General features: G+C 40.8%; 2 protein-coding genes across 3 annotated transcripts; one reads left to right on the forward strand and one right to left on the reverse strand.

The window, feature by feature from the left end:
* The first annotated feature begins 1,738 nt into the window (after positions 1 to 1,738).
* LOC140782057 (protein SAR DEFICIENT 1-like) lies at positions 1,739 to 4,250 on the forward strand. Of its 2 annotated transcripts, none has more exons than XM_073128409.1 (8): positions 1,739 to 1,922; positions 2,004 to 2,079; positions 2,169 to 2,221; positions 2,323 to 2,816; positions 3,019 to 3,179; positions 3,268 to 3,462; positions 3,549 to 3,645; positions 3,732 to 4,250. In XM_073128409.1, exons 1-8 carry the CDS (start codon positions 1,834 to 1,836, stop codon positions 3,902 to 3,904), a joined length of 1,338 nt encoding a protein of 445 aa, XP_072984510.1. In that variant the 5' UTR covers positions 1,739 to 1,833; the 3' UTR covers positions 3,905 to 4,250. The 2 variants fall into 2 exon arrangements, with proteins under 2 accessions (XP_072984510.1, XP_072984511.1); XM_073128410.1 differs by having other exon boundaries at positions 1,748 to 1,896.
* Positions 4,251 to 22,195: 17,945 nt separating this feature from the next.
* On the reverse strand, positions 22,196 to 23,783 carry LOC140781082 (F-box protein SKIP23-like). Its single transcript, XM_073126878.1, has one exon. It carries the CDS (start codon positions 23,582 to 23,584, stop codon positions 22,457 to 22,459), a length of 1,128 nt encoding a protein of 375 aa, XP_072982979.1. The 5' UTR covers positions 23,585 to 23,783; the 3' UTR covers positions 22,196 to 22,456.
* Positions 23,784 to 26,739: the final 2,956 nt, after the last annotated feature.

Genomic DNA, 26,739 nt, shown 5'->3' on the forward strand with positions numbered 1-26,739 from the left:
CAGGCTAATTCTTTTTTTTTCTTTAAAAAAAAGAAAAGAAATAGCAGGCTAATTCAAGCTCAAACAATGGGATCCTTAATTTCTTAGCATTACGTGACGTTTCCGGCTTGAATTGGGCATGGCTTGATTTTATTATAAAACCTATTATTTTCTGATAGCTTATTAGCTTTTAGCATAGTTAACAAATTTAATAAATCCTGCATTAGTAGTATTTAAAAGAACACTCTAAAGACGCTAGTATTTTCCTAATACTCTTACTCTTGTTAATCCCCACTTTCTATGGATTCCATCATATAAAGGACATCATAACCATACATAATATTATAAATGATCTTGATGAAAAGCCCATGTCACACTACCCATGTAAACTTTGCCGATGATGCTAAGATGCCTTTTTTTCCTTATTAAATTTGTTTGGGAGTCAAGTCGTTTCCTACGTGTACCGCGTCGTCTGATTCAGCAACTATGGCCATCTAACGCGGAGGCTATGCAAGCAAACCGCGTATTTTCTCTACCATCTCTATCTTCTCTCATTTCTTAAAAATATCTCTTCATTTATAATTGGAACTTTTGGCATCAAAAAATCATCTAATTTATCCTCCTGGGCTTTTGTTCGTCCTGCCATGGACTTTATTGTAGGATTTTCTATTTTACCAGTTAAATTATTTATTTGTCATTTTTTGATATGTTTAAAACTAATATCTAAAGCTATCTTTGACATTTTAAAATTCTAGATGAGCGATAGCCTATATTTGTTTTATTTTAAAGACCAACGTATCAAGTCGTGGCTTTAAAAAGGGCACCATGTGTTCTGGTCACCGATGCTAGAGGTAGGTGATGGATTTGAACGGATTGAACCAAAACTTACAAGTCTTCTCTGCCAAGTTCAAATGAGCTTAAAAATTAACCGCATTTTTGTTTTTATTTTAACAGATTGGTAAAACTTTAGATTTCATGATTTCCTAGCAATAGCATTACTTCAACACGTAGCATTTCGGATGAATTCTACCACAAAGATGGAGGAAAATATTCAATCTTGACGTTTTAATATAGTGATATCAAAAGGCAATTTCAAGTTTAACTGTGAACATGATATAAAAGTAAGGAGGCCAGCAATCTGTCAAGCTATCATTTCTCTGGTCCTATTATGTGGGATTTGAATCTTATGTCCTTCGAACAAGAACCAGTTGACTCTATAGACGACTCTTGTTATGTTTGCTAGCCCACGAGTGTTCTGCTCCTATTCATCATAAATGTCACAAAAAGAAGATACAAAAAATTGTATTTATCATTACATTTTTCTTAAAGTGTCATCTTTTTTGTCAGAACAATAGCATATAATTATTAAATTATATGTCGCCTCTCCTAGTTTATACTACTGAATATATGTAGAAGTTATTGGAAAGAGGACGAGATGCTAGGCAAGTAATCTTACTCGGTGGTGCTCAAAGTCAAAAGAAAAAAAGAGACAGAGAGAGAGATAACAAAAACCTTATTTATATAATAAATAATATTTTGAGAGAGAGAGAGAGAGAGAGAGAGAGAGAGAGAGAGAGAGAGAGGGTGAGCAGTTGACCGTTTGAGAGCATGACATTAAAGTTTTTGAACCACCCTGGTTTGGAAAAACAAAGCATCCTTCCTTCCCTTCACCTTCCTAGCTATTTCTTAGTACTTTCTTAAACCTCAACTTGTAGGGTCCCCATTGCGGCTGTTATATAAGAATGAGCTTCTCTGCATTCCCTTCTGTAATTCAAACTCTCCTGAAATCCTCTTCAACTCCTCTCACCTAAACCTCTTCCTATAATTCCTCTGTCCTCCTTCGAATTATAAACCATGGCAGCTAAAAGGCTTCATGAAGAATTTGATCAGGACCCAGAGAAGCCAGAAGACAAGCGGGTGCGACGACTACCGTCTTTCTCAACGTTAGTATTTGATCCTTGTAATACCTTCTTGGATGGATATTGTTTTACAACGTAGCGATACTTATTACTTCTTTTTGACAGGGTAATCAGAGAAGCAGTCATGAGGAAATCTCTGCAGAATTTTTTTGCGGCCTTGGAGCCAATGCTCCGTAGAGTGGTACGTCATAGATAGTCTTTTAAAGTGGATGCTTATAAGTTCAACTGCGTTCCTTTTTAGTATTTGACAACGACTTAATGATTTAATAGGTGCAAGAGGAAGTGCAGCGCGGATTAGTTCACTCTCCACGTTTGATTGAGAGGTGAGAGCCTAAACATCTTCTAATTTACTATCGAATTTCATATTTTCATCGCGATTTGATGTATAATGTAACAGGGTAACATATAAATATATCTTTTGCAGGCCTCCACTAATACCTATTGAAGCAATTGAGTCATCTAGCTTAAAGCTAGTTTTCAAGAATATGCCTGCACCCCCAATCTTCTCTGGCAATAAGGTAGAAGATGCAGAGGCCAATCCACTTCAAATCCTCCTTGTTAATGCACACACTGGTGAATGCTCTCCGTCCTCACTACCATCACCGATAAGAGTCGAAATCGTAGTTCTAGATGGAGATTTTCCGTCCAATAGTCGCGATGATTGGACTAACTCTGAGTTCCAAAGAAGCATAGTGAAGGAAAGGGTGGGGAAACGACCTCTGCTCACCGGAGAAGTTAACGTCACACTACGAGATGGAAGAGCTTCCCTTCCTGAGCTCATGTTTACGGATAATTCAAGTTGGATAAGAAGTCGAAATTTTAGGATAGGAGCAAGAATTTTGCCTGGGAGCTATGATGGTCCTAGGATCAAAGAAGCCATAACTGATCCTTTCATGGTTAAAGATCACCGCGGAGAATGTAAGTACACATCATTTATTTGCATAATGTTACTAAATTCAGTAGAAATCCAACTAAATTTTCCACAGCGACGTCAAACCAGCAGAAACTTCCTTACAATCCATTAAACAAACTTGAGAAACCAAATTCATGTGCTAATAGAAGTTTCTTTTATATAACAATTTGAAGATTTTAACTCAATTAGCATGAAACTCCTGTACAGTGTACAAGAAGCATTATCCACCCTCTCTGAGCGATGAGGTATGGCGATTGGAGAGGATTGGAAAGGATGGAACTTTCCACAAGAGGTTATCAGATCACAACATCAGCACTGTTCAGGACTTCCTGAAGCTGTGGGCAGTAAATCAGGATTACCTTCGTTTGGTAAGCGCATTAATCTCATTAAGTATAGAAGTTTTCCACGACAAGTCAATTGTAATACTATTTAACGTCTCGATCTTTCTCAAACTAGATACTGGGACAAGGGATGTCAGACAAAATGTGGGAGGGAACAATTGAGCATGCAAAGACTTGCAATTTAGGCGACAAACTTTACGTTCACCGTGTACCGCAGTGCACCCTTCTGTTGAACTCAATCTGCAAAGTTGTAAAGATTATAATCAACGGTGTTCCGTGTACAATGCAGGATCTCGGTGCAACTCAGCAAGTGAGTGGTTCTAACATTCATTTCTAATTCTGTCTACCATTCTGGTAAAGAAATCTTTGACACAATTCTTATATTGTTTCGTGCAGAATTGGGTGCTGAAGCTGGTCCAAGAGGCATACCAACAGTGGCATCAGTTAGAAGAGGTAGATGGAGGTTTCAATCCAAGCATTCCCCTGCTCCAAAGTTAGTAAACCAGACACGGTCACAATTCGTAATGTATCAAAATGTTTTGGTCTATTAATGGTTCTAACTCCTGTCCATATTTTCAGATGAATCAGAGCTGCCAGGTGTGCCAGCTTCACTACCATGGCATGACAATAATGAAGTTGTGGCAGTGGATCACCCACTGGAAGTCTTTGAAGAATTTGAGAATCACCTACAATTGCAAAGTGCATTTGGTGCTTTAACTCAATGGGGTCAAATGTACCACATGACAGGTTAAGCAACTTGGAAGATCTGGAATTATCTACAACTTGTAGACAAGCAATAGAAAGCCATCTGCAGAACAGTTTAAAGAGTTTATGTACCAAAAAAAAAAAAAAATCGAGTAGAAATTGGCCGCCCTGATTGCTAGCGTAAGTTGAGTGAGCTTTGCGAGCAAAAGAGGCGTACATTTATTTTTTGATTCTTTATGACCTTTTTCCTTTTTGTAGAAAATGTACATCTTGTTGTTAATATTGCATTTAAAAATTGCACGAAAGAGATAGGTGTTGTGCAATCTTATCATTTGCAACCTTTACCACATGTATAATATTTTCTCAATGGAGTTACTTTGGTTATCGTGTTAATTGTTGTCTAAATGAGTGCAAACTTTTCTTCTTAAACCATAACGGGTGTAGACACTACTATTTGTCACGTTTATTCTCGTAGACATAAGAGAGCCGTACTTATGGCCCAATAGCTTAACGAGAGTTCTGTCTAGTTTTATAAAGCTATTTTTGTCATTTTATCTTTTGTTTTGCTTCATCTCCAACCGTGGCTCCAAAGGTTCTAAATATGAAGCCAAAAATAGAGCAAGAGCCCGGTGCACTCCAACGCATAGGGCTCTATATATATTAAATTACTTAATATGTCATCTTAGCATTATTATTTTTTAATAAAAAATATATGGTTAGAAAACTCTCATCGAGATCTTAAAAATAAGACTAATATTTAATAGTTTCAGAAGTAATTTTAAATTACTAACTTGTTAATTAAACACATCGAAATTACATTACACGAAATAAACATCGAAATAAGCATTACATATCATTAACTAAAAATATCAAAATTACATTACATAAAAAAATTACATTATATAAAATAAGGAGAAATTAACCAAACATAATAAAAATAATAGATGTTTAATATTCTAGTAAGTCATCTCGTAGCCACCGGGTCCCAGTTCCGTAACCACCTTCTCTTTCTTAACTTATCCACCTTCTTGCGATGAATCTCCTACTTGAAAATTAATATTGCTTCTTCTACAAATTTTTTATCTTTTTCTTTGAAAGAAAGCACGTTCATTCGGATCTTCAATTTTAATATTTAATATTTACATTGAGAATAATTTTGAGTAATTATATTTTAGGACAAATAATTTATTAGACTCATTTTTATAAAAAAATAAAAAATTTAAAATTTAAATTAACTCAAAAATAATTTAATATTAGACTCATTTTATAGGTCTCGATGAGACCTTTCCAATGGTATTATTTTTGTTAAAAACTGATTAGTAAAACTAATTATATACTCAATTTAGCTAACTAAATTATTTAATAAAGGATATAAATGAAATTAAAATTATTGAATATAATAATTATTAGGTAATTTTGGTATTTTCAAAAGGTTGAAATGACAAATGGAGTCGGGCTCCATTTTCATGGTGGGGCTCCAAATTTGAAGCCTCACTATTCCTAGCTCCAAATTTGGAGCTAGTTTTAGAGCCCCATCGGAGCTCAACCTGGCTCCAAATTTAGAATTTGGAGCCCGGTTGGAGTTGAGCATCTCCAATCGTGGCTCTATATTTGGAGCCCAAAGGCTCCAAATATGGAGCCAAAAATGGAGCAAGAGCCCGGTGCACTCCAACGCACCGGGCTCCATATATATTAAAATAATAATATAATATATATTATTATATTAACTATTTTAAATTACTTAATAGGTCATCTTAGCGTTATTATTTTTTAATAAAAAATATATGGTTAGAAAACTCTCATTTATATCTTTAAAATAAGACTAATATTTAATAGTTTCAAAAGTAATTTTAAATTATTAATTTTTTAATTAAACATATCGAAATTACATTACACGAAATAAACATCGAAATTAGTATTACATGTCAGTAACTAAAAATATCAAAATTACATTATATAAAATAAATAAAAATTAACCAAACATAATAAAAATAATAGATGTTTAATATTCTAGTAAGTCATCTCCGTAGCCACTTGTTCTGGTTCCGTAACCACCAGTTTCGGTTCCGGTTTCATTTTTAATGTATTTCATGTTTAATGCATTTCATATCTAATGTATTTTAATATTTAATATTTATAATGGGAATAATTTTGAGTAATTATATTTTAGGACAAATAATTTATTAGACTTATTTTTATAAATAATAAAAAAATTTAAAATTTAAATTAACTCAAAAATAATTTAATATTAGACTCATTTTAAAGGTCTTGATGAGACATTTCCAATGGTATTATTTTTGTTAAAAATCGATTAGTAAAACTAATTATATACTCAGTTTAACTAACTAAATTATTTAATAAATGATACAAATGAAATTAAAATTATTGAATGTAATAATTATTGGGCAAATTTGGTATTTCAAAATATTGAAATGACAAATAGAGCCGGACTCCATTTTCATGGTGGGGCTCGCTAGCTCCAAATTTGGACCTAGTTTTAGAGCCCCATTGGAGCTCAACCGGGCTCCAAATTTAGAATTTGGAGCTCAGTTGGAGTTGCTCTGTTTATAATCTTCTTTTATTGGTTAATGAATATTTGAGAGTTATCACATATTAAGTGTTAGTAGATTTTAATGTCGGTAGATTCCGACACCCTGATTGGTGGATTCCCCAGATTTGGTTACTTTTTCTACTTATTCTTTTACATTTCATCGCTAAATCTTTATGCGAAGTTAGATCATCAAGAGTAAGTTTTATTCAATAAATCATCTTCTCTTTCGGTTGTAGATCAATTAAAAAATAAAAGAACAGAGAACATCTGTTAAAAAATAAATAATTTTTTTCCAAAATTCAGTTTATTATTTCCCTTTTATTTCTCTTGTTGCGAATTTCAAAATTTCGAAATTTCGAAATCACTAAATTCTGATTTAGAGGATATTTATTTTCCTTATTTACCTCAATTAGTGTCCTCAATTTTGAGGTTAGTATCTCTCTTATCCTAACTTCCTAAATTTACTAAACTTTCTAACCTTTTGAAATTTTAAATTACCTTTTTCTTAAAATTCTGAAATACACTTCTTCTCTCCAAATCAAACTCAAAGCCTAAAGCCATTAACCAATTAACCCATCAACTCAATAAAACTTTTTAAACCCAAATCCATTAGCTTAAACCAAACCCGTAAATCTAAAGCCCACTTACGATCTCTAAGCCCACTAGCCCAAACATCTCCACCATCACTTAAACTAAAACCTAACTCAATCCAATAACCCAAAACCCCTTAAACCATCAACCCAATAACCCAAACCCAATTAACTCATCAATACAACACCCAAATCCACATCTTCTTCCTCCAATCTCCCTTCCCCTTCCCCAAACCTGTACCATCCTCCACTTACTTCCACACCGCCTCTCCCCCACTGCTAACCCCGATGCTGATAGTCCTCCCCACAGCTTTCACCTTTCGACGGCACCGCTCCACCTTCTATCGTCACCTTTACTATTAATGCTCCATTCGATGATGCTGTCGATATCCATAGTCGACGCTGCAGCTTGCCACCATCAATAATAGATCTTCTTCCTCAGCCCTCCCACCCTGTCATGCTCTTCGACCTCCATTGCAGCTACCATTGTTGCTGCCTTTATTACCGGTGCCGCAACCTCTTAGAGCCATAACCTCTTGCAGCCTTTACCGCCGCCATCATTGCCTCTACTATTGCCACAACCTCTTGTGGCCTTCACCACCGCCGTTGTCGCCTTTCCTCCTACCACTGCTGCTGGTGCCGCTTGCGATGCTACTGTCACCGCAGCCACGACACCTGTAGTGTTGTAGTTCTTGATTAAGATACAAATTGGACATGACCAACCCACTTCGAACTGGATCATTTTCCAATTTTATTTTGAAAAAATAAAACAACTTATAGAGGGTGCATTTGAACGCGATCGAAGGGCATTCGAATGCCTACACACTGTTCGCACATATAGAGCACTATTTTTGGCCATTCGAATGCGATTGAAGTGCATTCGAATGCCTACATAGCGTTCACACATATAGAACCCTATTTTTAGCTATTTGAACAAGGTCGAACGACGTTCGAATGTATGTCAGTTAAGTTGATTCGTATTAGGCTTTGTTTAGGGTTTTGGACAATTGGCTAGCCTCCAAATATGTAGAAAAGCAGCCACCTTAGGATTAGTGATTATTGAAACTTTTGTTTTGCATCTAGGCTTGAGCCAACCTTCTCCTTTCTTCTTCCTCCTTCTCGGTATCCACCCCGAGCTTCCTTCTACAGCCATGATTAATCCTCTATCGCTTCTTCCTTCTCACTCTAGCAACCAGCCATACCTAGAAGCTCTCTTCTCCCCCCACATCTTGTTTAAGATACTAATCCATCGACCAAAGCCACCATCATCTCCCATAACCCTAACTACATCATCAACTTCCATCATCCACATCCATCCCGTCATCTCCTGACTTTTGGCCATTATTTTCTCCATATCTTTTGATCTACCAACCTGATCGATGAAATTCTAGTTGCATTGGATTTCTAACTTTTAGAGAAACAATATATCAAAATCTCATGTCATTTCAACAGTTGGATTGATACCTATTGCTTTTGAAATTTTTACATTAAGTTTTGTCAAGAATAGCAACTCAGATCTACATTCATCTTCCTCGAGGGCAATTGCAACATTGCAGCCACTACAGCCACCATTGCCAATGCTGCTGCTGCCGCTACCATAGCCACTGCCACTGCCACCACTAGAACCACTACTGCCGTCGAGCTGCTGCCACCTTTTAATGGATTTGCAAAATTCGATAATATCCATCATTTCTTTAGTGTTATTTGTTAATCTTTAAATAGCAACTAGCTTTCTTTTAGTGTGGATCATAATCTTATATTTGTTTCATTAACAGAAATGCTTGAGCTTGCTATTGCATACCTACTGATATTACTTATTCAAACCAAAACAATTAATATCAATAATAAAACTAGCTAGGTTAGAGGGAAAATCTTGACATATCTAAAGTCACCATCTTGATCTTGGGAGTGTGTACTACTGGTTTACAACTTTTTGCTAAATCTGACTGGCTTTTATCGAAAACTTCACAAATAGTTGTTGATTATTCTTTCTATTACTCTATTATTGTTTGCTATGATCTCCTAATTTGCATCTCATTATTCATTTATTATATTTATTCCCTCAGTAAAATAGACACATTGCATGAACCTTCATAGTGGTAGGGTAATCTCTAGCACACCATCTTAGTATGTTATGGAACCCAATGCTATGGAAGATTTTTATAGATTTTTATGAGAGTCCATTGAAAATATTCCGACTAGATTGGATGACTTGAATGCCTATCTTGAGGTTATTGAGATGGGTTGTGAACACAATGAGAACAAGACTGAGAATAATTTTGTATCCAACACGAGTGTCAGGCATGCCGCTCCTAATATCGACACCCATCAACAGGCCCCATACTATCCTCACCATGAGAGAGGTCATGAAAGAGAACTCCCCTAGGCAAAATTATCATGAAGATGCATTTGATCTTCACTAACATAAGCTTTAGAGGTAATGCTACCTTTAGAGAATTTCAAAACTACAAAGATAAACTTATAAAGAACATTAAGGTTGATGCCCCTACTTTTGATGGTCATTTAGATTCTGTTGTGTTTACTAACTAGCTTCGTGAGATGTACCACTTTTTTTAGTGGTATGATGTGTTAGAAAACCGAAGAGTTAGATTTGCCCATCTTAGTGCAACGAAATCAACCTTCAATCATTCATTGACATGAAATGAAAGAAAAATTAAAACAAAAGTACTTGCCACACTCTTATCTTGGTGACTTTTAGATCAATGGAATAATTTTAGATAAGGAAATATGTTTGTGAGTGATTATGTCTCCCAATTTGAGGAGTATATGTTGAGGTTGTAATGTAATGGAGGATGAGAGGATGACGCCAAGTCATTTTAGGCGTGGCCTTAACGAGGAGAGAGTTAGTTTTCTAGAAGGTTACATCCTTGGATCAGGCTTAGACTGTGTTAAATTATGAGATGATTAGTAGGCATCATTTACCTAGGCGACCAATTGGGCACGCACCTCCCAATTACGCACCTGCTGGTGTAAAAACTCAAACAACAACGATACTTTTCAAAACTACCTAAATTGTCGCGCCTGTCCAACTTAACAAAGGAAAAGGACTCCTCCATGAAACTGCACCTTTCAATGAACCCTGTTGATGTTACAAATATAGAAATGTTGGTGATGCATGATACGATTCGGACTTCACCGACGTCGTCTTGAGCATGGATTCACTTTAGGAGTGTTTTTATTTCATGTTTTAGTGTTTAATTTCCATTAAAATAAGTTTTTTGTAAGTCACGTTCGAATGCGGGTGGAGTGAGTTCGAACGCGGTTTGTGAACGGGGTTGTGAACGTGGTGAAGAGAATGTACTATGCGTTCGAACGCGGTGCGTTCGAACGAACTGTGAACGCCTGCATCGCGTTCGCAAATATCGACAGGCGCGTTCGATTGCGCGTTCGAATGCCTGCATCACGTTCGCAAATCCAGAAGAGCGAACTCGGTGCGTTCGAACGCGGTCGACGAAAATTGTGTTTTTAGGGTTAATTTGAGTTGTTGGTTAGCCTATAAAAGGATGTGGTAGGCAACCAAATTGATTATTGATTATTGAGAATTGAGTTTGCCTTACCTCCTTCGTCTTCTTCGCTCCCGTTCCCTCAATCCCCGGCGACGCCGCTTCTAATCTCTCTCGACCGGCCAATCACCCTAGTCCCTTAGGAGTGGCCCTCTCCTCCCCCTTCTTCCAATCTATCCAGCACTTGCCCTAACCTTTCCATCAACCATAACCCATTCACCACCACTTTTTCACCGGTGCCACCCCATTAACGTCGGTCCTTCACCAACCATCATTACCTAGGATCTCGTGCCTCCATCCACGAATCCAAAATAGAGCATCCTGATGTTCGTCCACTAAACGGACGATATCTCGAGATCCACAACTCCGATTTGCCTGAAACTTGATTTGTTGGAAAGCTATTTTTTAGATCCAACGGCGGCATATTTCGGGATCTTATTTCAAAGTTCCGTGCAAGATCAGTCCAGATCTGAGAATTCAAAGAGATCGACCCTTCACCAAAACGGCGAGATCGTATCAAGCTAGTATCAGAGCTCCATAGCCAGAGGCGTTATCGTATCAAGCTGGTATCAGAGCTCCATAGCCAGAGGCGTGATCGTATCAATCTGGTATCAGAGCCACCATTCCTCGGACAAGCGCTTCCAATGATGACAACTAGATCCATGGCTGCACGGCGAGATGATGAAGAAGAGATTCTCCCAATAGAGGAGGGAGAAACGATTGCAGGGACTTCCACCTGTGGAACCGCCCGATCTAATCAGAATACGGAAGAACCTAGCGTTCAAGCCGTGTTGGGGTCTCTTTTAGAGCAAATGGCCATCAACAACCAGATGATGATGGAGATGATGCGGGAACTACGGGCGACAAGGGAAGCAATGGCGAACGAGAAAGCACCATCGACCCCACAACGCGAGTCCACCCCCTTGAACCCACCGCCACCGGTTCAGCCTTTGCAACCACAAGAGCCGCTGCTACCACCGCCCTTTGGGCAGAGGCAAGCAAGGATGGTTACACCAGGTCCAGTTGTAGGTGAACCCATCCGACGAGTGAACCACTATGGAGACCGCCTTGGAGATCAAGATCCGTGGGCGGGTCAATACGATCCGGAACCACAACAAGTTAATCAAAACCGAAGGAGGGATCATCAACCCTTCATGGTGCATCCTCCCCCGGTTAGACAAGGACATGATCCGGAACGAGAGAATGGCATTCGTGGACAAGTCGTGCGTCTTGAATTCCCCAAGTTCAAAGGTGGCGACCCGATCGATTGGTTGTATAGGGCGGAGCAATTCTTTGCATACCAAGGAACGGCGGAAGAGTACAAGGTGACGCTTGCGAGCTTCCACCTTGAGGATGCGGCGCTTCATTGGTTTCGAGCAGCTAATGCCACTGAGGCTATCGAAACTTGGGCTGAATTTTGTGTCGATATCACACGACGATTTGGAGCATCGGGATATGAAGACTTTGATGCTCTCCTCTTAAAGACGGTGCAAAAGACCACGGTTGGGTCATACCAAGAAGAATTTGAGAGGATTAGTAGCCGATGTCATCCACCATGGACGGATCAGCAACTTCGCAGCACCTTCATCTCCGGGCTGCGGGGTGACATACAAGCCAATGTGAGGGCTTTAAGGCCTAGAACCTTAAAGGAGGCCTTCGAAGATGCGGTGCTTATGGAAGACAAACATAGGGCCATGAAGATACACTTGAAATAGAGTTGGATGAGCCAAGGAAGACGCAATCAAGCTCAACCAAACATAGTGGCGGGAAATAATATCGAAGTACCAAGGGTTGCTGCTATAGTGGTAACTCCTCGAGCACCCTTGAAGCCATCCCAAGATGTGAAGTATGCACCAAGAGGTCCGGGACGAGCACTCACACCAGCCCAAGTAGAAGAAAGAAGAGCCAAGGGCCTATGCTTCCGTTGCGATGAGAAGTTTGTACCCGGGCATCGCTGCGGTAAACCGATGGGATCGGTGATGCTAATCGATGGATTGGAGGAAGCGGAAGACGAGTTTGCAGCTGAAGGTGCAGATGTGGCTGGACATCAAGGAGAAGAAGCTGAGGAGCAACCCGTGGAGGACAGGATAGCCGAAATCTCCCTCCACGCCTATTCGGGGACAGCTACGCCAAAGACCTTGCGGGTGAACGGGGTAGTCAAGAAAACCACAGTGAGAATCTTGATTGACACCGGGTCCACCCACAACTTCATTGACAAGAGGCTCCTTAGGAAGATTGGGCTCGAGTCGGAACCCATGGAAGGGTTCGATGTGACGATCGGAGATGGCACCACATTGCGAGCAGATTTTATTTGTGGAGGTGTGGAATTGAAGGTGCAAGGCCAAACTTTCACATTGGACCTTTATCCGTTGGCCTTGCAAGGTGTCGATATTATTTTGGGGACTCAATGCCTTCAAAGCTTGGGGCCCGTAACATTTGATTTCTCAAACCTCACATTGACATTTCGGAGGAATGGAAGAAGGGTGCTGCTAGATGGAAGCCAACCGCTACTTGAACTTCCAAATGAAGGGGTCGCAAGGGAGCTCGCTTCTTTCTCGGCGCCCACCTTTCCTTTCTTCTCAGATCTGCGGAGAGCTAGTGCAGAAGATAGTGAGCTGGTCCAACTCATGGAGGAGTTGAGAGAGAACCCCTCAAGCCACCCCGAGCACGAGGAGCGCGATGGGTTAGTACTAGAGTGCGGGCGAATCAAGGTACCCCGGAACGAAGAGCTACGGAGACTATTGATGGCACACTTCCATGATACTCCTATAGCAGGGCATGAAGGGGTATTACGTACCTACAAGCGGCTGGCCCAAAGCGTATATGGACAAAGAATGAAGACGGACGTGAAGAAGTATGTGCGTGAATGTCAAACCTGCCAACGAGTCAAATCGGAGGCACTCAAGCCTAGCGGGCTGCTACAACCACTACCTATACCAGAGCGTATTTAGGAGGATATCTCCATGGACTTCATTGAGGGGCTGCCGGAGGTTCGGGGACAATCGATGGTGTTTGTTGTGGTGGATAGACTGAGCAAATATGCTCATTTCATAACATTGTCTCACCCGTTTTCAGCAAAAAGGGTTGCTGAAATTTTTGTTCGGGAAGTGGCACGCTTGCATGGGATGCCTAGGACGATCGTGTCAGACCGGGATCGCATCTTCATCAGTGAGTCCGAGTTCTTCAGATTGCAAGGAACTCAAATCAACCTGAGTTCAGCTTATCACCCCGAGACGGATGGCCAAACCGAGGTGGTGAATCGCGGACTGGAGCAATACTTGCGATGCTTTGTGGTTGATCGACCAAAGGATTGGGTCAAATTCTTTCCATGGGTTGAGTGGTCATACAATATTGCTCATCACTCTAGCATCGGCATGACCCCTTTGAGGCGGTTTATGGGCGCACTCCCCCTGTCTTGCTTGCCTATGATAGACTCGCGGCGGCGGATAGGACCGAGCTTGACTTGGAGCTTGCTGATCGAGATGAAACATTGAGACTGCTCAAGACTCACCTAGCCACAGCCCAAAACCGCATGAAGCAAACTCATGACAAAGGCCGACGTGAGCGAGAATTTGAGGTGGTTCAATTGGTGTTCGTTCGAGCTCAACCGTATCAACAATCCACATTGAGACCAATTTTGAACCAAAAGTTGGGTTACAAGTACTACGGTCCGTACCGAGTGCTACAACGAATCGGTCCAGAGCTTACCGGTTGGACCTACCGAAGGAACCAGGATACATCCGGTCTTCCATGTATCACATTGAAGGCCCAGATCGGGCCTAACCATGTGGTGGGTTCGGCCTTACCCGAACTAATGGAGGAGGATGGCCCCACTGAACCGGTCCGAGTATTAGGCCGCAGGAGAAGACGCCATGGGATCAGATTAGAGACTGAAGTGCTAATTGAGTGGCTGGGCAAATCTACTAACGAGTCTACCTGGGAGCTAGAGTCAGATATCATGGATCGCTTTCCAAACTTCAAACCTTGAGGACAAGGTTGCAGAAGCGTGGTGGATTGATACGATTCGGACTTCACCGACATCGTCTCGAGCATGGATTCACTTTAGGAGTGTTTTTATTTCATGTTTTAGTGTTTAATTTCCATTAAAATAAGTTTTTTGTAAGTCGCGTTCGAACGCAGGTGGAGTGAGTTCGAACGCGGTTTGTGAACGGGGTTGTGAACGTGGTGAAGAGAATGTACTGTGCGTTCGAACGCACTTTGAACGCCTGCATCGCGTTCGCAAATGCCGACAGGCGCGTTCGATTGCGCGTTCGAACGCCTGCATCGTGTTCGCAAATCTAGAAGAGCGAACTCGGTGCGTTCGAACGCGGTCGGGCGAGTTCGAACGCGGTCGACGAAAATTGTGTTTTTAGGGTTAATTTGAGTTGTTGGTTAGCCTATAAAAGGATGTGGTAGGCAACCAAATTGATTATTGATTATTGAGAATTGAGTTTGCCTTGCCTCCTTCATCTTCTTTGCTCCCGTTCCCTCAATCCCCGGCGACGCCGCTTCTAATCTCTCTCGATCGGCCAATCACCCTAGTCCCTTAGGAGTGGCCCTATCCTCCCCATTCTTCCAATCTATCCAGCACTTGCCCTAACCTTTCCATCAACCATAACCCATCCACCACCACTTTTTCACCGGTGCCACCCCATTAACGCCGGTCCTCCACCATCCATCATTACCTAGGATCTCGTGCCTCCATCCACGAATCCAAAATAGAGCATCCTGATGTTCGTCCACTAAACGGACAATATCTCGAGATCCACAACTCCGATTTGCCTAAAACTTGATTTGTTGGAAAGCTCTTCTCTAGGGTTACAACCAAAATTTCACATTGATCCAACGGCGTCATATTTCGGGATCTTATTTCAAAGTTCCGTGCAGGATCAGTCCAGATCTAAGAATTCGAAGAGATCGACCCTTCACCAAAACGGCGAGATCGTATCAAGCTAGTATCAGAGCTCCATAGCCAGAGGCGTGATCGTATCAAGCTGGTATCAGAGCTCCATAGCCAGAGGCGTGATCGTATCAATGTAGCCTTGAACTGCCCTCGAAATGCCTTTTACCTTGGGGAACATGATGAAACTATAATGGAAGCTCGATGAGCAAGTTTATGAGTCTGACCTCAATGACGTCCAAGATAGCGTCAACGACCATAGTTATGAAGACCATACTGTTGGTGTTATTTGTTGCGCTTTGACGCAACATTGGGAGATTGATGATTGGTAAAAGAATGCAATATTCCACACTTATATTAAATGTGGGACAAAAGATTGCAAGGTGATCATCGATAGTGAAAACTGCATTAATGCAGTCTCTTCTATCGTTGTGATACGATTTGGACTTCACTGATATTGTCTCAAGCATGGCTACACCTTACGGGTGTCTTTTCTTATTATGTTAGTGTTTTATTCAGAGAAAAGTAAGATATTCTATAGGTTGCATTTGAATGTAGGTGGGTGTGTTTGAATGCCTGTAGGTGTTCACAAATACAGAGAACGAGAATTATGCATTCGAACGCGCTTGACCCGGTTCGAATGCTTGCGTCGCATTGACAAAGAACACAATTTGTGCATTCGAATGTGTTCGACCCCGTTCAAACGTGGACGTGGAAATCCATTATTTCTAGGGTTCATAATTGTTATTTTAAACTTGTTTGGTTAGTCTCTTAAGGTGTGGATGGCAACCAAAAATGGGATTGATATGATCTCCCCTTAGGCTAAGGTTCAATCTCTTCCAATTCTCTGATCTAGACTAGATCTGGTATGAAAATTTGAAATAAGATCCTGAAAAATAACGCAGTCGGATCGATGTGAAATTTGGATATGTTGTAGCCCCAGAAAATAGCTTTCCAACAAATCAAGTTTTAGGTGAATCGGATGTGGGGATCTCGAGATGTCGTCCAATTAGTGGACAAACATCAGGGTAGTCTATTTAGGATCCATGGATGGAGGCACGAGATCCTAGGATGATGGTGGTTGGAGGTCGACCGGCGTTTGTGGGGTGGCACCGGTGAAAAGTGGTGCTGGGTACTGCGAAGTTGCTGATCCGTCCATGGTGGATGAAATCGGCTACCTATCCTCTCAAATTCTTCTTAGTATGCCCCAACCGTGGTCTTTTGCACCGTCTTTGAGGGGAGAGCATCAAAGTCTTCATACCCCGACGCTCCAAATCGCCGTGTGATATCGGTGCAAAAGTCATCCCATGTTTCGATAGCCTCAATGGCATTGGCTGCTCGAAACCAATGAAGCGCCGCATCCTTAAGGTGGAAGCTCGCAAGCGTCACCTTGTATTCTTCCACCGTACCTTGGTATGCGAAGAATCGCTCTACCCTATACAACCAATCGATCGGATAGCCACCTTTGAACTTGGGAAATTCGAGACGCACGATTTGTCCACGGATGCCGTTGTCTCGTTTTGGATCATCTCCAAGTCCTTGTCTAACCAGAGGAGGATGCACCATGAAGGGTTGATGATCCCCCCTTTGGTTTTAATTAACTCACCGTGGTTCCGGATCGTATTGACCCGCCCACGGATCTTGATCTCCAAGGTGGTCTCTATAGTGGTTCGCTCGTCGAATGGGTTCACCTGCTACGGGGCCTGGTGTACCCCTCCTTGCCTGCCTCTGCCCAAAGGGTGGTGGCAGCAGTGGCTCTTGTGCTTGCAAAGGCTGAACCGGTGGCCGTGGGTTCATGGGGGTGGACTCGCGTCGTGGGGTCGATGGTGCGTTCCTGTTCGCCACGGCTTCCCTTGTCGCTCATAATTCTCGCATCATCTCCATCATCATCTGGTTGTTGATGGCCATTTGTTCAGAAAGAGACCCCAACACGGCTTTAACACTAGGTTCTTCTGTATTCCGATTAGATCGGGTGGTTCCGCGGGTGGAAGTCCCCGCAACCGTTTCCCCCTTCTCTATTGGGAGAATCTCTTCGTCATCTTCTCGCCGTGTAGCCATGGCTCTAGTGGTCATCATAGGAAGCGTTTGTCCGAGGAACGGTGGCTCTGATACCAAACTTGATACGATCTCCCCTTAGGCTAAGGTTCGATCTCTTCCAATTCTCTAATCTGGACTGGATCTGGCACGGAACTTTGAAATAAGATCCCGAAAAATGCCGCCATTGGATTGTTGTAGCCTCAAAAAAGAGTTTTCCAACAAATCAAGTTTTAGGCGAATCGGATGTGGGAATCTCGAGATGTCGTCCGATTAGTGGACGAACGTCAGAGTGGTATGTTTAGGATCTGTGGATGGAGGCACGAGATCCTAGGATGATGGTGGTTGGAGGTGGACCGGCATTTGTGGGGTGGCACCGGTGAAAAGTGGTGATGGAAAAGTTATGGTTGATGGAAGGGTTAGGGCAAGTGTTGGATAGATTGGAAGAAGGGGAAAAGAGAACCGCCCCTAAGAGTCTAGGGTGATTGGCCAGTTGAGGGAGGTTAGAAGCGGCGTTGTCGGGGATTGAGAGAACGAGAGCAAAAAAGATGGAGGAGGCAAGGCAAAACTCAGTTCTTCAATAATCAATAATGACTTGTGGTTGCCATCCACATCCCTTTTAGAGGCCAACTCAAACAACTCAAAATGAACCCTAAACAATACAATTTCGCCGACCTTGTTCGAACGCGCCTGACCGCGTTCGAACACATCGAGTTCGCTCTTCTCTGGATTTGCGAACGCAATGCAGGCGTTCGAACGCGCGACCGAACGCGCCTGTTTGCCACTTCTCTAGATTTGCGAATGCGATGTAGGCATTCATAGTGTGTTCGAACGGGGCGTTCGAACGCACAAAGTACACTCTCACAACCACATTCATAACCACGTTCGAATGCACTCTACCCGCGTTCGAACGCGACTTACAAAAAACTTATTTTCTTAGAAATTAAACATTAAAACAAGAAACAAAGACACTCCTGAAGTGAATCCATGCTCGAGATGACATCGGTGAAATCCGAATCGTATCAAGGATGATCAATGAATTGAGTTTTTGCCCTAATCTTCTTCCTCTCCTTCTCTCTCATTCCCTCATTCTATGGCTCTACCGCCTCTAGCCTCCCTCGATCGGCCACTCACCCTAGTCCCTTAGGGGAGGCCCACTCCTCCCCCATCTTCAAATTTCTCTACCTTCCTCCTAACCCTTTCCCCCTTCTTATTATGTTAGTATTTTATTTAGAGAAAAACAAGATTTCTGCATTTGAACGCGCTTTCGAACGCCTGTAGGCGTTCACAAATACAAAGAACGAGAATTGTGCACTCGAACGCACTTGACCCCATTCGAACCCTTGCATCGCATCGATAAAGAACGCAATTTGTGCATTCAAATGCGTTCGACCCCATTCAAACTTGGACGGTGGAAATCTATTATTTCTGGAGTTAATAATTATCATTTTTGACTTGTTTAGTTAGCCTCTTAAGGTGTGGATGGCAACCAAAAAGGGGATGATCAATGAATTAAATTTTTGCCCTAATCTTCTTCCTCTCCTTCTCTCTCATTCCCTCTTCCTATGGCTCTACCGCCTCTAGCCTCCCTCGACCAGCCACTCACCCTAGTCCCTTAGGGGGCGGCGCACTCCTCCCCCTTCTTCAAATTTCTCTACCTTCGCCCTAACCCTTTCCACCATCCATAATCCTTCCCCCATCACCTTCCTTGTTGGTGCCACCCATTACTTTCGGCTTACCACCTCCATATTCCACCTAGGATTCCATGCCTCCATCTTCGTATCCAAAATCACCTTTTGGTCTGAATCTTGCAGATTAGACTCCCTAATGTTCGCCCACTTATCCGAAGATATCTCCAGATCTCGTCGTCTGATTCACCTAAAATTAGATTCGTTGGAAAGCTTTATTGATCGGTTCGGATGATGAATCGCCTACCATCAAATAAGGTCTCCACTTGAAGTTATGTAACTTCATTGAGTCCAGAATCGTTTCCTTCCATCCTTGGATCCAAAATCACCTTTTGGTCTGAATCTTGCAGATCAGACTCCCTTATCTGAAGATATCTCCAGATCTCACCGTCTGATTCACCTAAAATTAGATTCGTTGGAAAGCTTTTTTGATCGGTTCGGATGATGAATTGCCTACCATCAAATAAGGCCTCCACTTGAAGTTATGTGCTTCATTGAGTCCAGAACCATTTCCAATGAAGCACGTAACTTCAAAGAGAATATGCGAACAATCTAACCAATGGATCCTCCTGAATTTTGGAACTATTGTTGCTCTTGGAGAGAATTTTCTAATGAATCTAAGATCACGGAATTTGGATTGTTAGATCTTAAGATATCGACCAAATAGTGGTCGAAGGTCAATTAGATCCCAGCTTGATAGCCCTCCAATGGCTAGATTGATGTTAGGTTTAGTTTTTGGTGTGAAGGGGGAACAATTATTGTAGAAGAGGGAGGTTAGAAGTTGGAAGAGACCAACCAAAGTCTTGGGCGGTGGAAGAAAGGAGGTGGGAGAGGGCATCAATGGCTAGACAAGTAGAGGAGGAGATAAAGGCCAAAGCCAATTCCAATACTCATCAACTAAATTAAACAACTCTAACGAATCCTAGCAAACAAACTAAACTAGTTTTTCTTATCTTCTCGGATTAAGCTTTCATTTTGTCATGGATAGATTCCGAATCTGGTGAAGTCATGAATATCAAATTTGTAGATCTAGAGGTTACCGACCTTATCCAACTAGTTTGATATTATTTGGATATTTGTAGAATATTATGCGAATATTTTTCCGAAATTACGCAGAGTTGAATTTAGCTAATTAAATAAAATCATAACCTATTAAGACTCTAACTAAATCAAATAAACCAAATAAGATAATTAGACTCAATCCATTGAGCCTAATCTCCCTTTGATGTGATCTAATCTGACTCGGTTCGCATCATAGAGGCCTGCTACCCAATCTGTCCTGCAGCTCCCGAGGGTGTAGACAATTTTCTACTTGGGTGTGAATTCGCTCGAGTAGTTTGGTTTGCTAGTGATCTAGGTCTCCGTGCTGCCAACGTGCCAGATCAAGTGGACAAGTGGATCAACTCTATGGCTACCAAGCTGCCAAGAGGTTTGCTTGCATATGCCTTCAGGATAATGTGGGAGATTTGGAAAGCTCGGAATGAGTTGGTCCATAGAGAGTAAGAGTGTTCACTCATCTTAGTGCTTGAGAAGGCAAGGAGAAGTGGTGTGTGCACCAACCACCAGCAGCCTAAAATGGACCTAACTCCCTGCTCGCCATGAGGAGAGAATGGTTGGGTTTTTAGTGATGCGCTGAAAGTGGTGAAAGCAGTTAACGAGTGGGAGGATCAAGTGGATTGGTCTATTAATCCCCTACTACTTGAATGCAAAAAGTGGATTTCTGTTTGCCCTAATGTTTTTGTTTCATGAGCCGGACTAACAATGAGTTGGCTCATAGGTTAGCCAGTCTAGCTACTCAAAATTATAACTCTATAGTATGGACTGATCCACCGATATGTCTGGATGTAACAAGTTTTTGAAATGCAAACTAAAAGTCTTCAGACATTTCTCAAAAAAAAAAAAAAAAAAACTATGGAATCTCAACAAACAACAATTAATCAAGTTTGTTAACTTGACAGAGATACTTCTTCAATAAACAACAATTGATCATTGGGAGTCTAGAAAGAGTCCCTTTTCAATGCACTGCAGCTTAATATCTGAAACTAATCGAGAAATTGAAGTATTCTTGAAATGGAGAAAATCTTGTTACTTTTTTTTTTTTTCAAATTTTCCACAAAACCAAATACAGAAGAATTTTTCCATCCATGAAAAATTATTAAACTTAATTCTCAAGGAGATCAACAGCTTCACAGAGAGAATACAGCCTGATGGAACAAGACCTTTCCTATCTAAAGCTTCGCAACTTTGTAGGTTGCCTTTTGTTACTAGCAATATGAAAACCTCGACTTCAATAGGCATCTTGAGATTCCTAAATTACTTTTGCAAACCCAAAGATCACCACTACATGGCTAAGAATGCTCAAAGATGAATACACAGCTTCAAGATAGCCGAGATGGCATCTACCTTAACTTCCACTTATTGTTTTCAAATGAGAAATCGTCAAGTCCTGAAATCTGAAATGAATATGTCTGAAAATAGAATTCCCGGGGTATTGCAAAACACATTCATTTGGATGTAAAGTGTACATTGGAAATAATAAGAAACAACATTGCAGGATTGAGTTGATTGAGAGTTCTTTCAAAGGAAGTTGCTTTAAATAAATTAATCTCTGGGTATAAATTTATATATGTCAAAATTGTAACTATAATAATTCCTATTTTTCCTTACAGTAAATGTGATGATTGTTTTCTTTGATGTAAAATCTAGATTGGGATTAGCTGCTTTAGTCTTTATAAAAGCCTATTGTACACCTATTTGCGAACATCAAAGCATCTATAACAAGAATGACAGAAATGAAGAGAAATACAACCATTGCATGAGTTTGCATTCAAAGAAATAATGCAAAATTGAAGCAGACCAACTCATAAGTAGATCTGATTCAAGAAAGACATATATTTTTTTCCGTAAAATTAAAGAAAATAGAGTCTCAATCAGAAACAACCTAAAAAATGACATTAAGCCTCACTAACTGTAACTTATAAGCAAAACAAGCTCCAATTAATCCGTCGATTTCCCTGTCCTTTTTCTATGGATAGAATGCAGCATCTCCTCTTGTGAAACATTGCTAATTATTAAATCTAATTGACAGCCTTCTTTCAATGGGAAAGACAGCTTGGAAGATCAAATCATGATAACAGAGAAAGTAGAAAAAGAAGACCAAGAACAACAAAAGCATAGCAAGAATTACAAACTCTAGTATTTTCAGGAAGCTGACATTATTCTCGAATTTATATGGCGGCACACTTGGACAAACTTGTGGGACAGTTCAATCAATGATATGTTCTTCTTTGTGTTGATCTCTTTACAATACCCTTACCACAAATAAGGAACTACCCAAGTGGGGAAAGGCCACCAAGATTTTGTACCTGGTGTGTAACATTCCAATTGCTGTACGTTGCCATCTTCCATTCTGAATACACCTACATCTGGCGTTTTAACATGATCTTTTAAGTATGCATCATAATCATCACTAAAGTAGATGCAGTTCCCTTTGCAACCTTCTAAACCGGCGGCCGGCAGCGATATTGAAGAACCTCTCTCCACGAACAAAATCTTGTCTCCCAAGCTCTCCATTCGGGACCATCTGGATTCTCTGACATCCAGCTCTAGCTTAAATACCTCAAATTGATGCGTCCTTCGATGGCACAAATCTCCATTTATGTATTTCCTAACAACTAGCATCAACTCCTCTCCTGAATCTACCAAGTAGACAGTATTGTCATGATAGGCAAAAGGAGGTGATGATACTAAAACTCTTTCCTTTATTGGAGAAGAGAAATCAATAGTACTTAGAATTCCTCCACAAGTGATGGCAAAGAGCTGACCCTTGTAGAACTCTGCATCAGCAAACGTCCAATACCTTCCTGCATGAATCCAAGACTCACATCCCGGCCGCCACAACGCTAAGCCTGCTTTCGGGAATACAATGGACACAAATTGGCCTACTGAACTCTCGTCCCGGCAGAGCTTCGCCTTGCGGATGAAATAGCTCCAAAATCCGGCCGACGTGCTCTGTTTTCTATGCTCGAAACTATCGCTGTATCGTTGGATGTCGGCCGGGCTAACGGTGTCGAAGAGGTTCGGAATCGCGGTCGCCGGCGGGAGATGGACTTTAGACCTCGTGAAGGGGTTCATCAACGATAGAGCCGTCGAGGGCCCTTGGAGGATTAGCCAGCCATGGGAGGATCCAAGAAAATGATGGTGGTCGGGGAATTTGAGATTGTAGATCTTGTTCTCAGTGATGCTATATAGGTTTTGCACGGTGTCGCTGTTTTCGGGAAAAATGAGGAAAGGAAGTTGAGGAGGGAGATGGCGAGGCCGGGGAGAGACCGCGAAACGCCATGATGTGCAAACTGCGCGAAATCGGATGTAATCGGCATGGATGACTATGCGGCCTGCGACGAGATGTAATAGATCTTCTGGGAGGAGAGACCAATCCATCGAAAGAATCGCAAAGGAATTAAGATGGGAAATAGAGTGTTTTTCTTTATATCATCGAATTCTCCTTCCAGGATACGATTGCTGCTAGGTATTTCTCTTGTCGTTAGTAGCTCCGAATTGGCGGTGCCTTCCGAAGAAAGAATCCGGGATTTCCAGTCTCGTTGCAACGGAGGCTCAGGTTAGATAGAAATAGAGAATAAGAGTAACACTGTTTTTCTTCATATATAATATATCACTTTTAACTCCTCGATCTGATTTGTTAGCCAATTACCAGAATACCAGCTGCAAAATATCATAGTCCGTAGGAATTTTCTGCACTGGAAGCAGAGAATGCGGTCCACTAATATGAATTTTCTGTAGATAAGTCCCACACCATTTTGGCATTTTGGGCATATCATATTCGCCCCAAATAACAACTGCACTTGCACTTGGGTGATGACTTCGAAACTCAGACAAAAGATGATATAGGGTTCTTATCTAGAAAGGTCGGTAAGCACACGTATTTATTGAGAAGCAATTTCTAAAAGTAAATTAGTTGTATTTTATTTTTCTCTTAAAGCATTTCCAATCAGGCTCCAACCGAGCTCCAAACTTCAAATTTGGAACCCGATGGACCTCCAACCGGGCTCCAAGGTGCTCCAAATTTAGAACCAGCTACAAAAGAGTTCCCAATTTGGAGCCAGCTAAAAATGCTAATTTTGTCCTAGAAAAGCTTAATCCGAAAATTTAAATTTCGTTTGTATCCTTTATTAAATAATCTAATTAATTAAACTGAATATATAATTAGTTTTGCTAATTAATTTTTAACAAAAATAGTACTATTAGAATGCTCTCATCGAGATCTTTAAAATGAGTATAATATTAAATTATTATAGTTACTTTAAATGTTTTATTTTTATTTTGTATAATATAATTTTGATGTTTTAAATTAAAAAATAATAATTTAAAAATATTTCTGAAACTATTGAATATTAATCTTATTATAAAGATATCGATGAGAGTTTTCTAACCATATATTTTTATTAAAAAGTAATAATATTAAGAGGGCTTATTAATTAATTTAAAATATAATATATAAATATATATTATATTAATTAAATAATAAATATAGAGCTCGGTGCATTGAAACTCAGGTAGAATAGATTCTAGAGGGAATTTTTTTTCTATCTATTTCTGATTTATATTTCTACTTTTATTATTTACATTTCGAGTACCATATTTTACTAAATATTTCTCGAAAATGCTGTATTACTAAGGTCTGTTTGATAAAACATGTGATAATTTTTGGCAAATATTAGGTAACACACTAATTTGACATTTGACAATGTTACGGTTTGTGTTTATGATACAGATAGGACCTGACCAACTTTTCTCGAACTAGACCATTTTTTGTTTTCAAAGAATAAAGATTCAAACACCAGGAAGAGTCTTTCGAATGCGACATTCGATGCATAGTGTTCGCACATATAGAGATACTATTTTGGCCATTTGAACAACTTTGTAAAGTTATTCAAACGTTGCGATATTCCGTATTAGGGTTTATTTATTATTTTTGGATGTATGACTAGCCTCTAAATATATGGATTAGCAATCATTTTAGTATTATTGAACATTTGACATATATTTTTCATCTAGGCTTGAGCCAAACTCCCTCGTCCTATCTCTCTCTCTCTCTCTCTCTCTCTCTCTCTCTCTCTCTCTCTCTAATCAGTTTGAGATTCAACCCATGGCTGAGGTTACAACTCCGCCACTTCTCCTTTCTCGTTCCGGCGACCAATTTCACTTGGAAGCCCCCTTCTCCCTCCACAATTTATTCAAGGTATTAACCCATCCATTATAGCCACCTTCCACTTTCATAATGATAGGCTCTGATACCAATTGATAGACTCTGATACCAAATTGATAAGTTCCGATACCAAAGATAGGCTACGCAACGATTCCTTCAAGATCTGGATGGATAACAGAAATCAGTCTACGCGACCGTGGGAAAATATTCATCAAATATTCTCCAGTAGTTAGAAAATTATGAAACCAATAGGGTTAGATCCGTAACTTTCTAATCTCAACTTTCATATTTGCCCTTCAAAGATTCAAATTGTAATAGGGACAAAAATACGGAATAAAGAGGGTGATGGTGGTGGTGACGAGCAGAGTGGATGTTAGGGTTATGGATGGGTATGGAGATGAAGGTGAATTGTGGAAGTGGTTATAGGATGTAGACGAAGGGAACAAAGTGGTCGAGATCCCAAAGAAGAGGGGTGGCTCGACAGTCGAGGAAGAATAGAAGTTAGGAGAAACCTTGCTAATGGTAGAGGTGGAAAGATGGTGAAAAGGGAGGAGGGAGTAGTCTAGAGAGAAGATAAGAGGCAAAAAAATCAATAATCCAATTACATAATGAAATTGGCAGCCATCCACATATATATAGAGGCTAGCCAACAAGTTCTAAAATAATATGAAACCCTAATTCTAAAGGATTCTTGTCAATCACGTTCAAACGCGCCCGATCGCGTTGGAATGCACCAAAACACATTCTCTATAAGTGCGAACACGAAATAGGTGTTCGAACGCGGGCGTTCGAACTCGCTCGACCGCGTTGGAATGCACAATATGCATTATCTGTATTTGCGAACCTGATACAGGCATTCGCAAGGGCGTTCGAACGCGACCCCTTCTGCGTTCGAACACGACCTACAAGAATTTTATTTTAATGAAAATAAATACCTAATACAATAAGAAAATATCCTATCTAAGTGTATCAGCCTACCACCCTTCCCTCACCTTACCCTTAAGGTGAAAAGTCGGAGAAATGCTCCAAGATATCAGTCTCCAACTCTCATGTCGCCTCATCGGATGGCTTACCAAGCTACTCAACTAGAATCTCCATCTCCAATCTGATACCATGTCGTCGTCGGCGTCTAGCAAGTAGTTGAACTAGCTCTACGATCTCTATCTCCTCCAATGGCTCCGATAGAACCGATCCAACAATCTCATGATCTCCAATATGCTCTCTCAATAATGAAATATGAAAGACAGGGTGCACTCTCGACCCCTCCGGCAGCTCCAAATGATATGCAACTAGACCAATACGCTCCAACACCAGAAACGAACCAAAGTAGCGATGCGCTAACTTTTGATTACGCATTGGATGTAAGGTC

The sequence above is a fragment of the Typha latifolia genome, chromosome 2 (assembly GCF_019914945.1).
Source record: "Typha latifolia isolate L0001 chromosome 2, TyphaL0001v2, whole genome shotgun sequence".
Classification (NCBI taxonomy): Eukaryota; Viridiplantae; Streptophyta; class Magnoliopsida; order Poales; family Typhaceae; genus Typha; species Typha latifolia.

What these genes read in the sequence shown, in the direction of transcription:
- LOC140782057 (XM_073128409.1), top strand. Translation starts at nt 1,834, where the DNA reads ATGGCAGCTAAAAGGCTTCATGAAGAATTTGATCAGGACCCAGAGAAG. An exon ending in ATCAGGATTACCTTCGTTTG is followed by an intron (nt 3,180 to 3,267) that starts GTAAGCGCATTA and finishes TTCTCAAACTAG; the next exon opens with ATACTGGGACAAGGGATGTC. An exon ending in AAGCATTCCCCTGCTCCAAA is followed by an intron (nt 3,646 to 3,731) that starts GTTAGTAAACCA and finishes CCATATTTTCAG; the next exon opens with ATGAATCAGAGCTGCCAGGT.
- LOC140781082 (XM_073126878.1), bottom strand. Translation starts at nt 23,584, where the DNA reads ATGGATTGGTCTCTCCTCCCAGAAGATCTATTACATCTCGTCGCAGGC.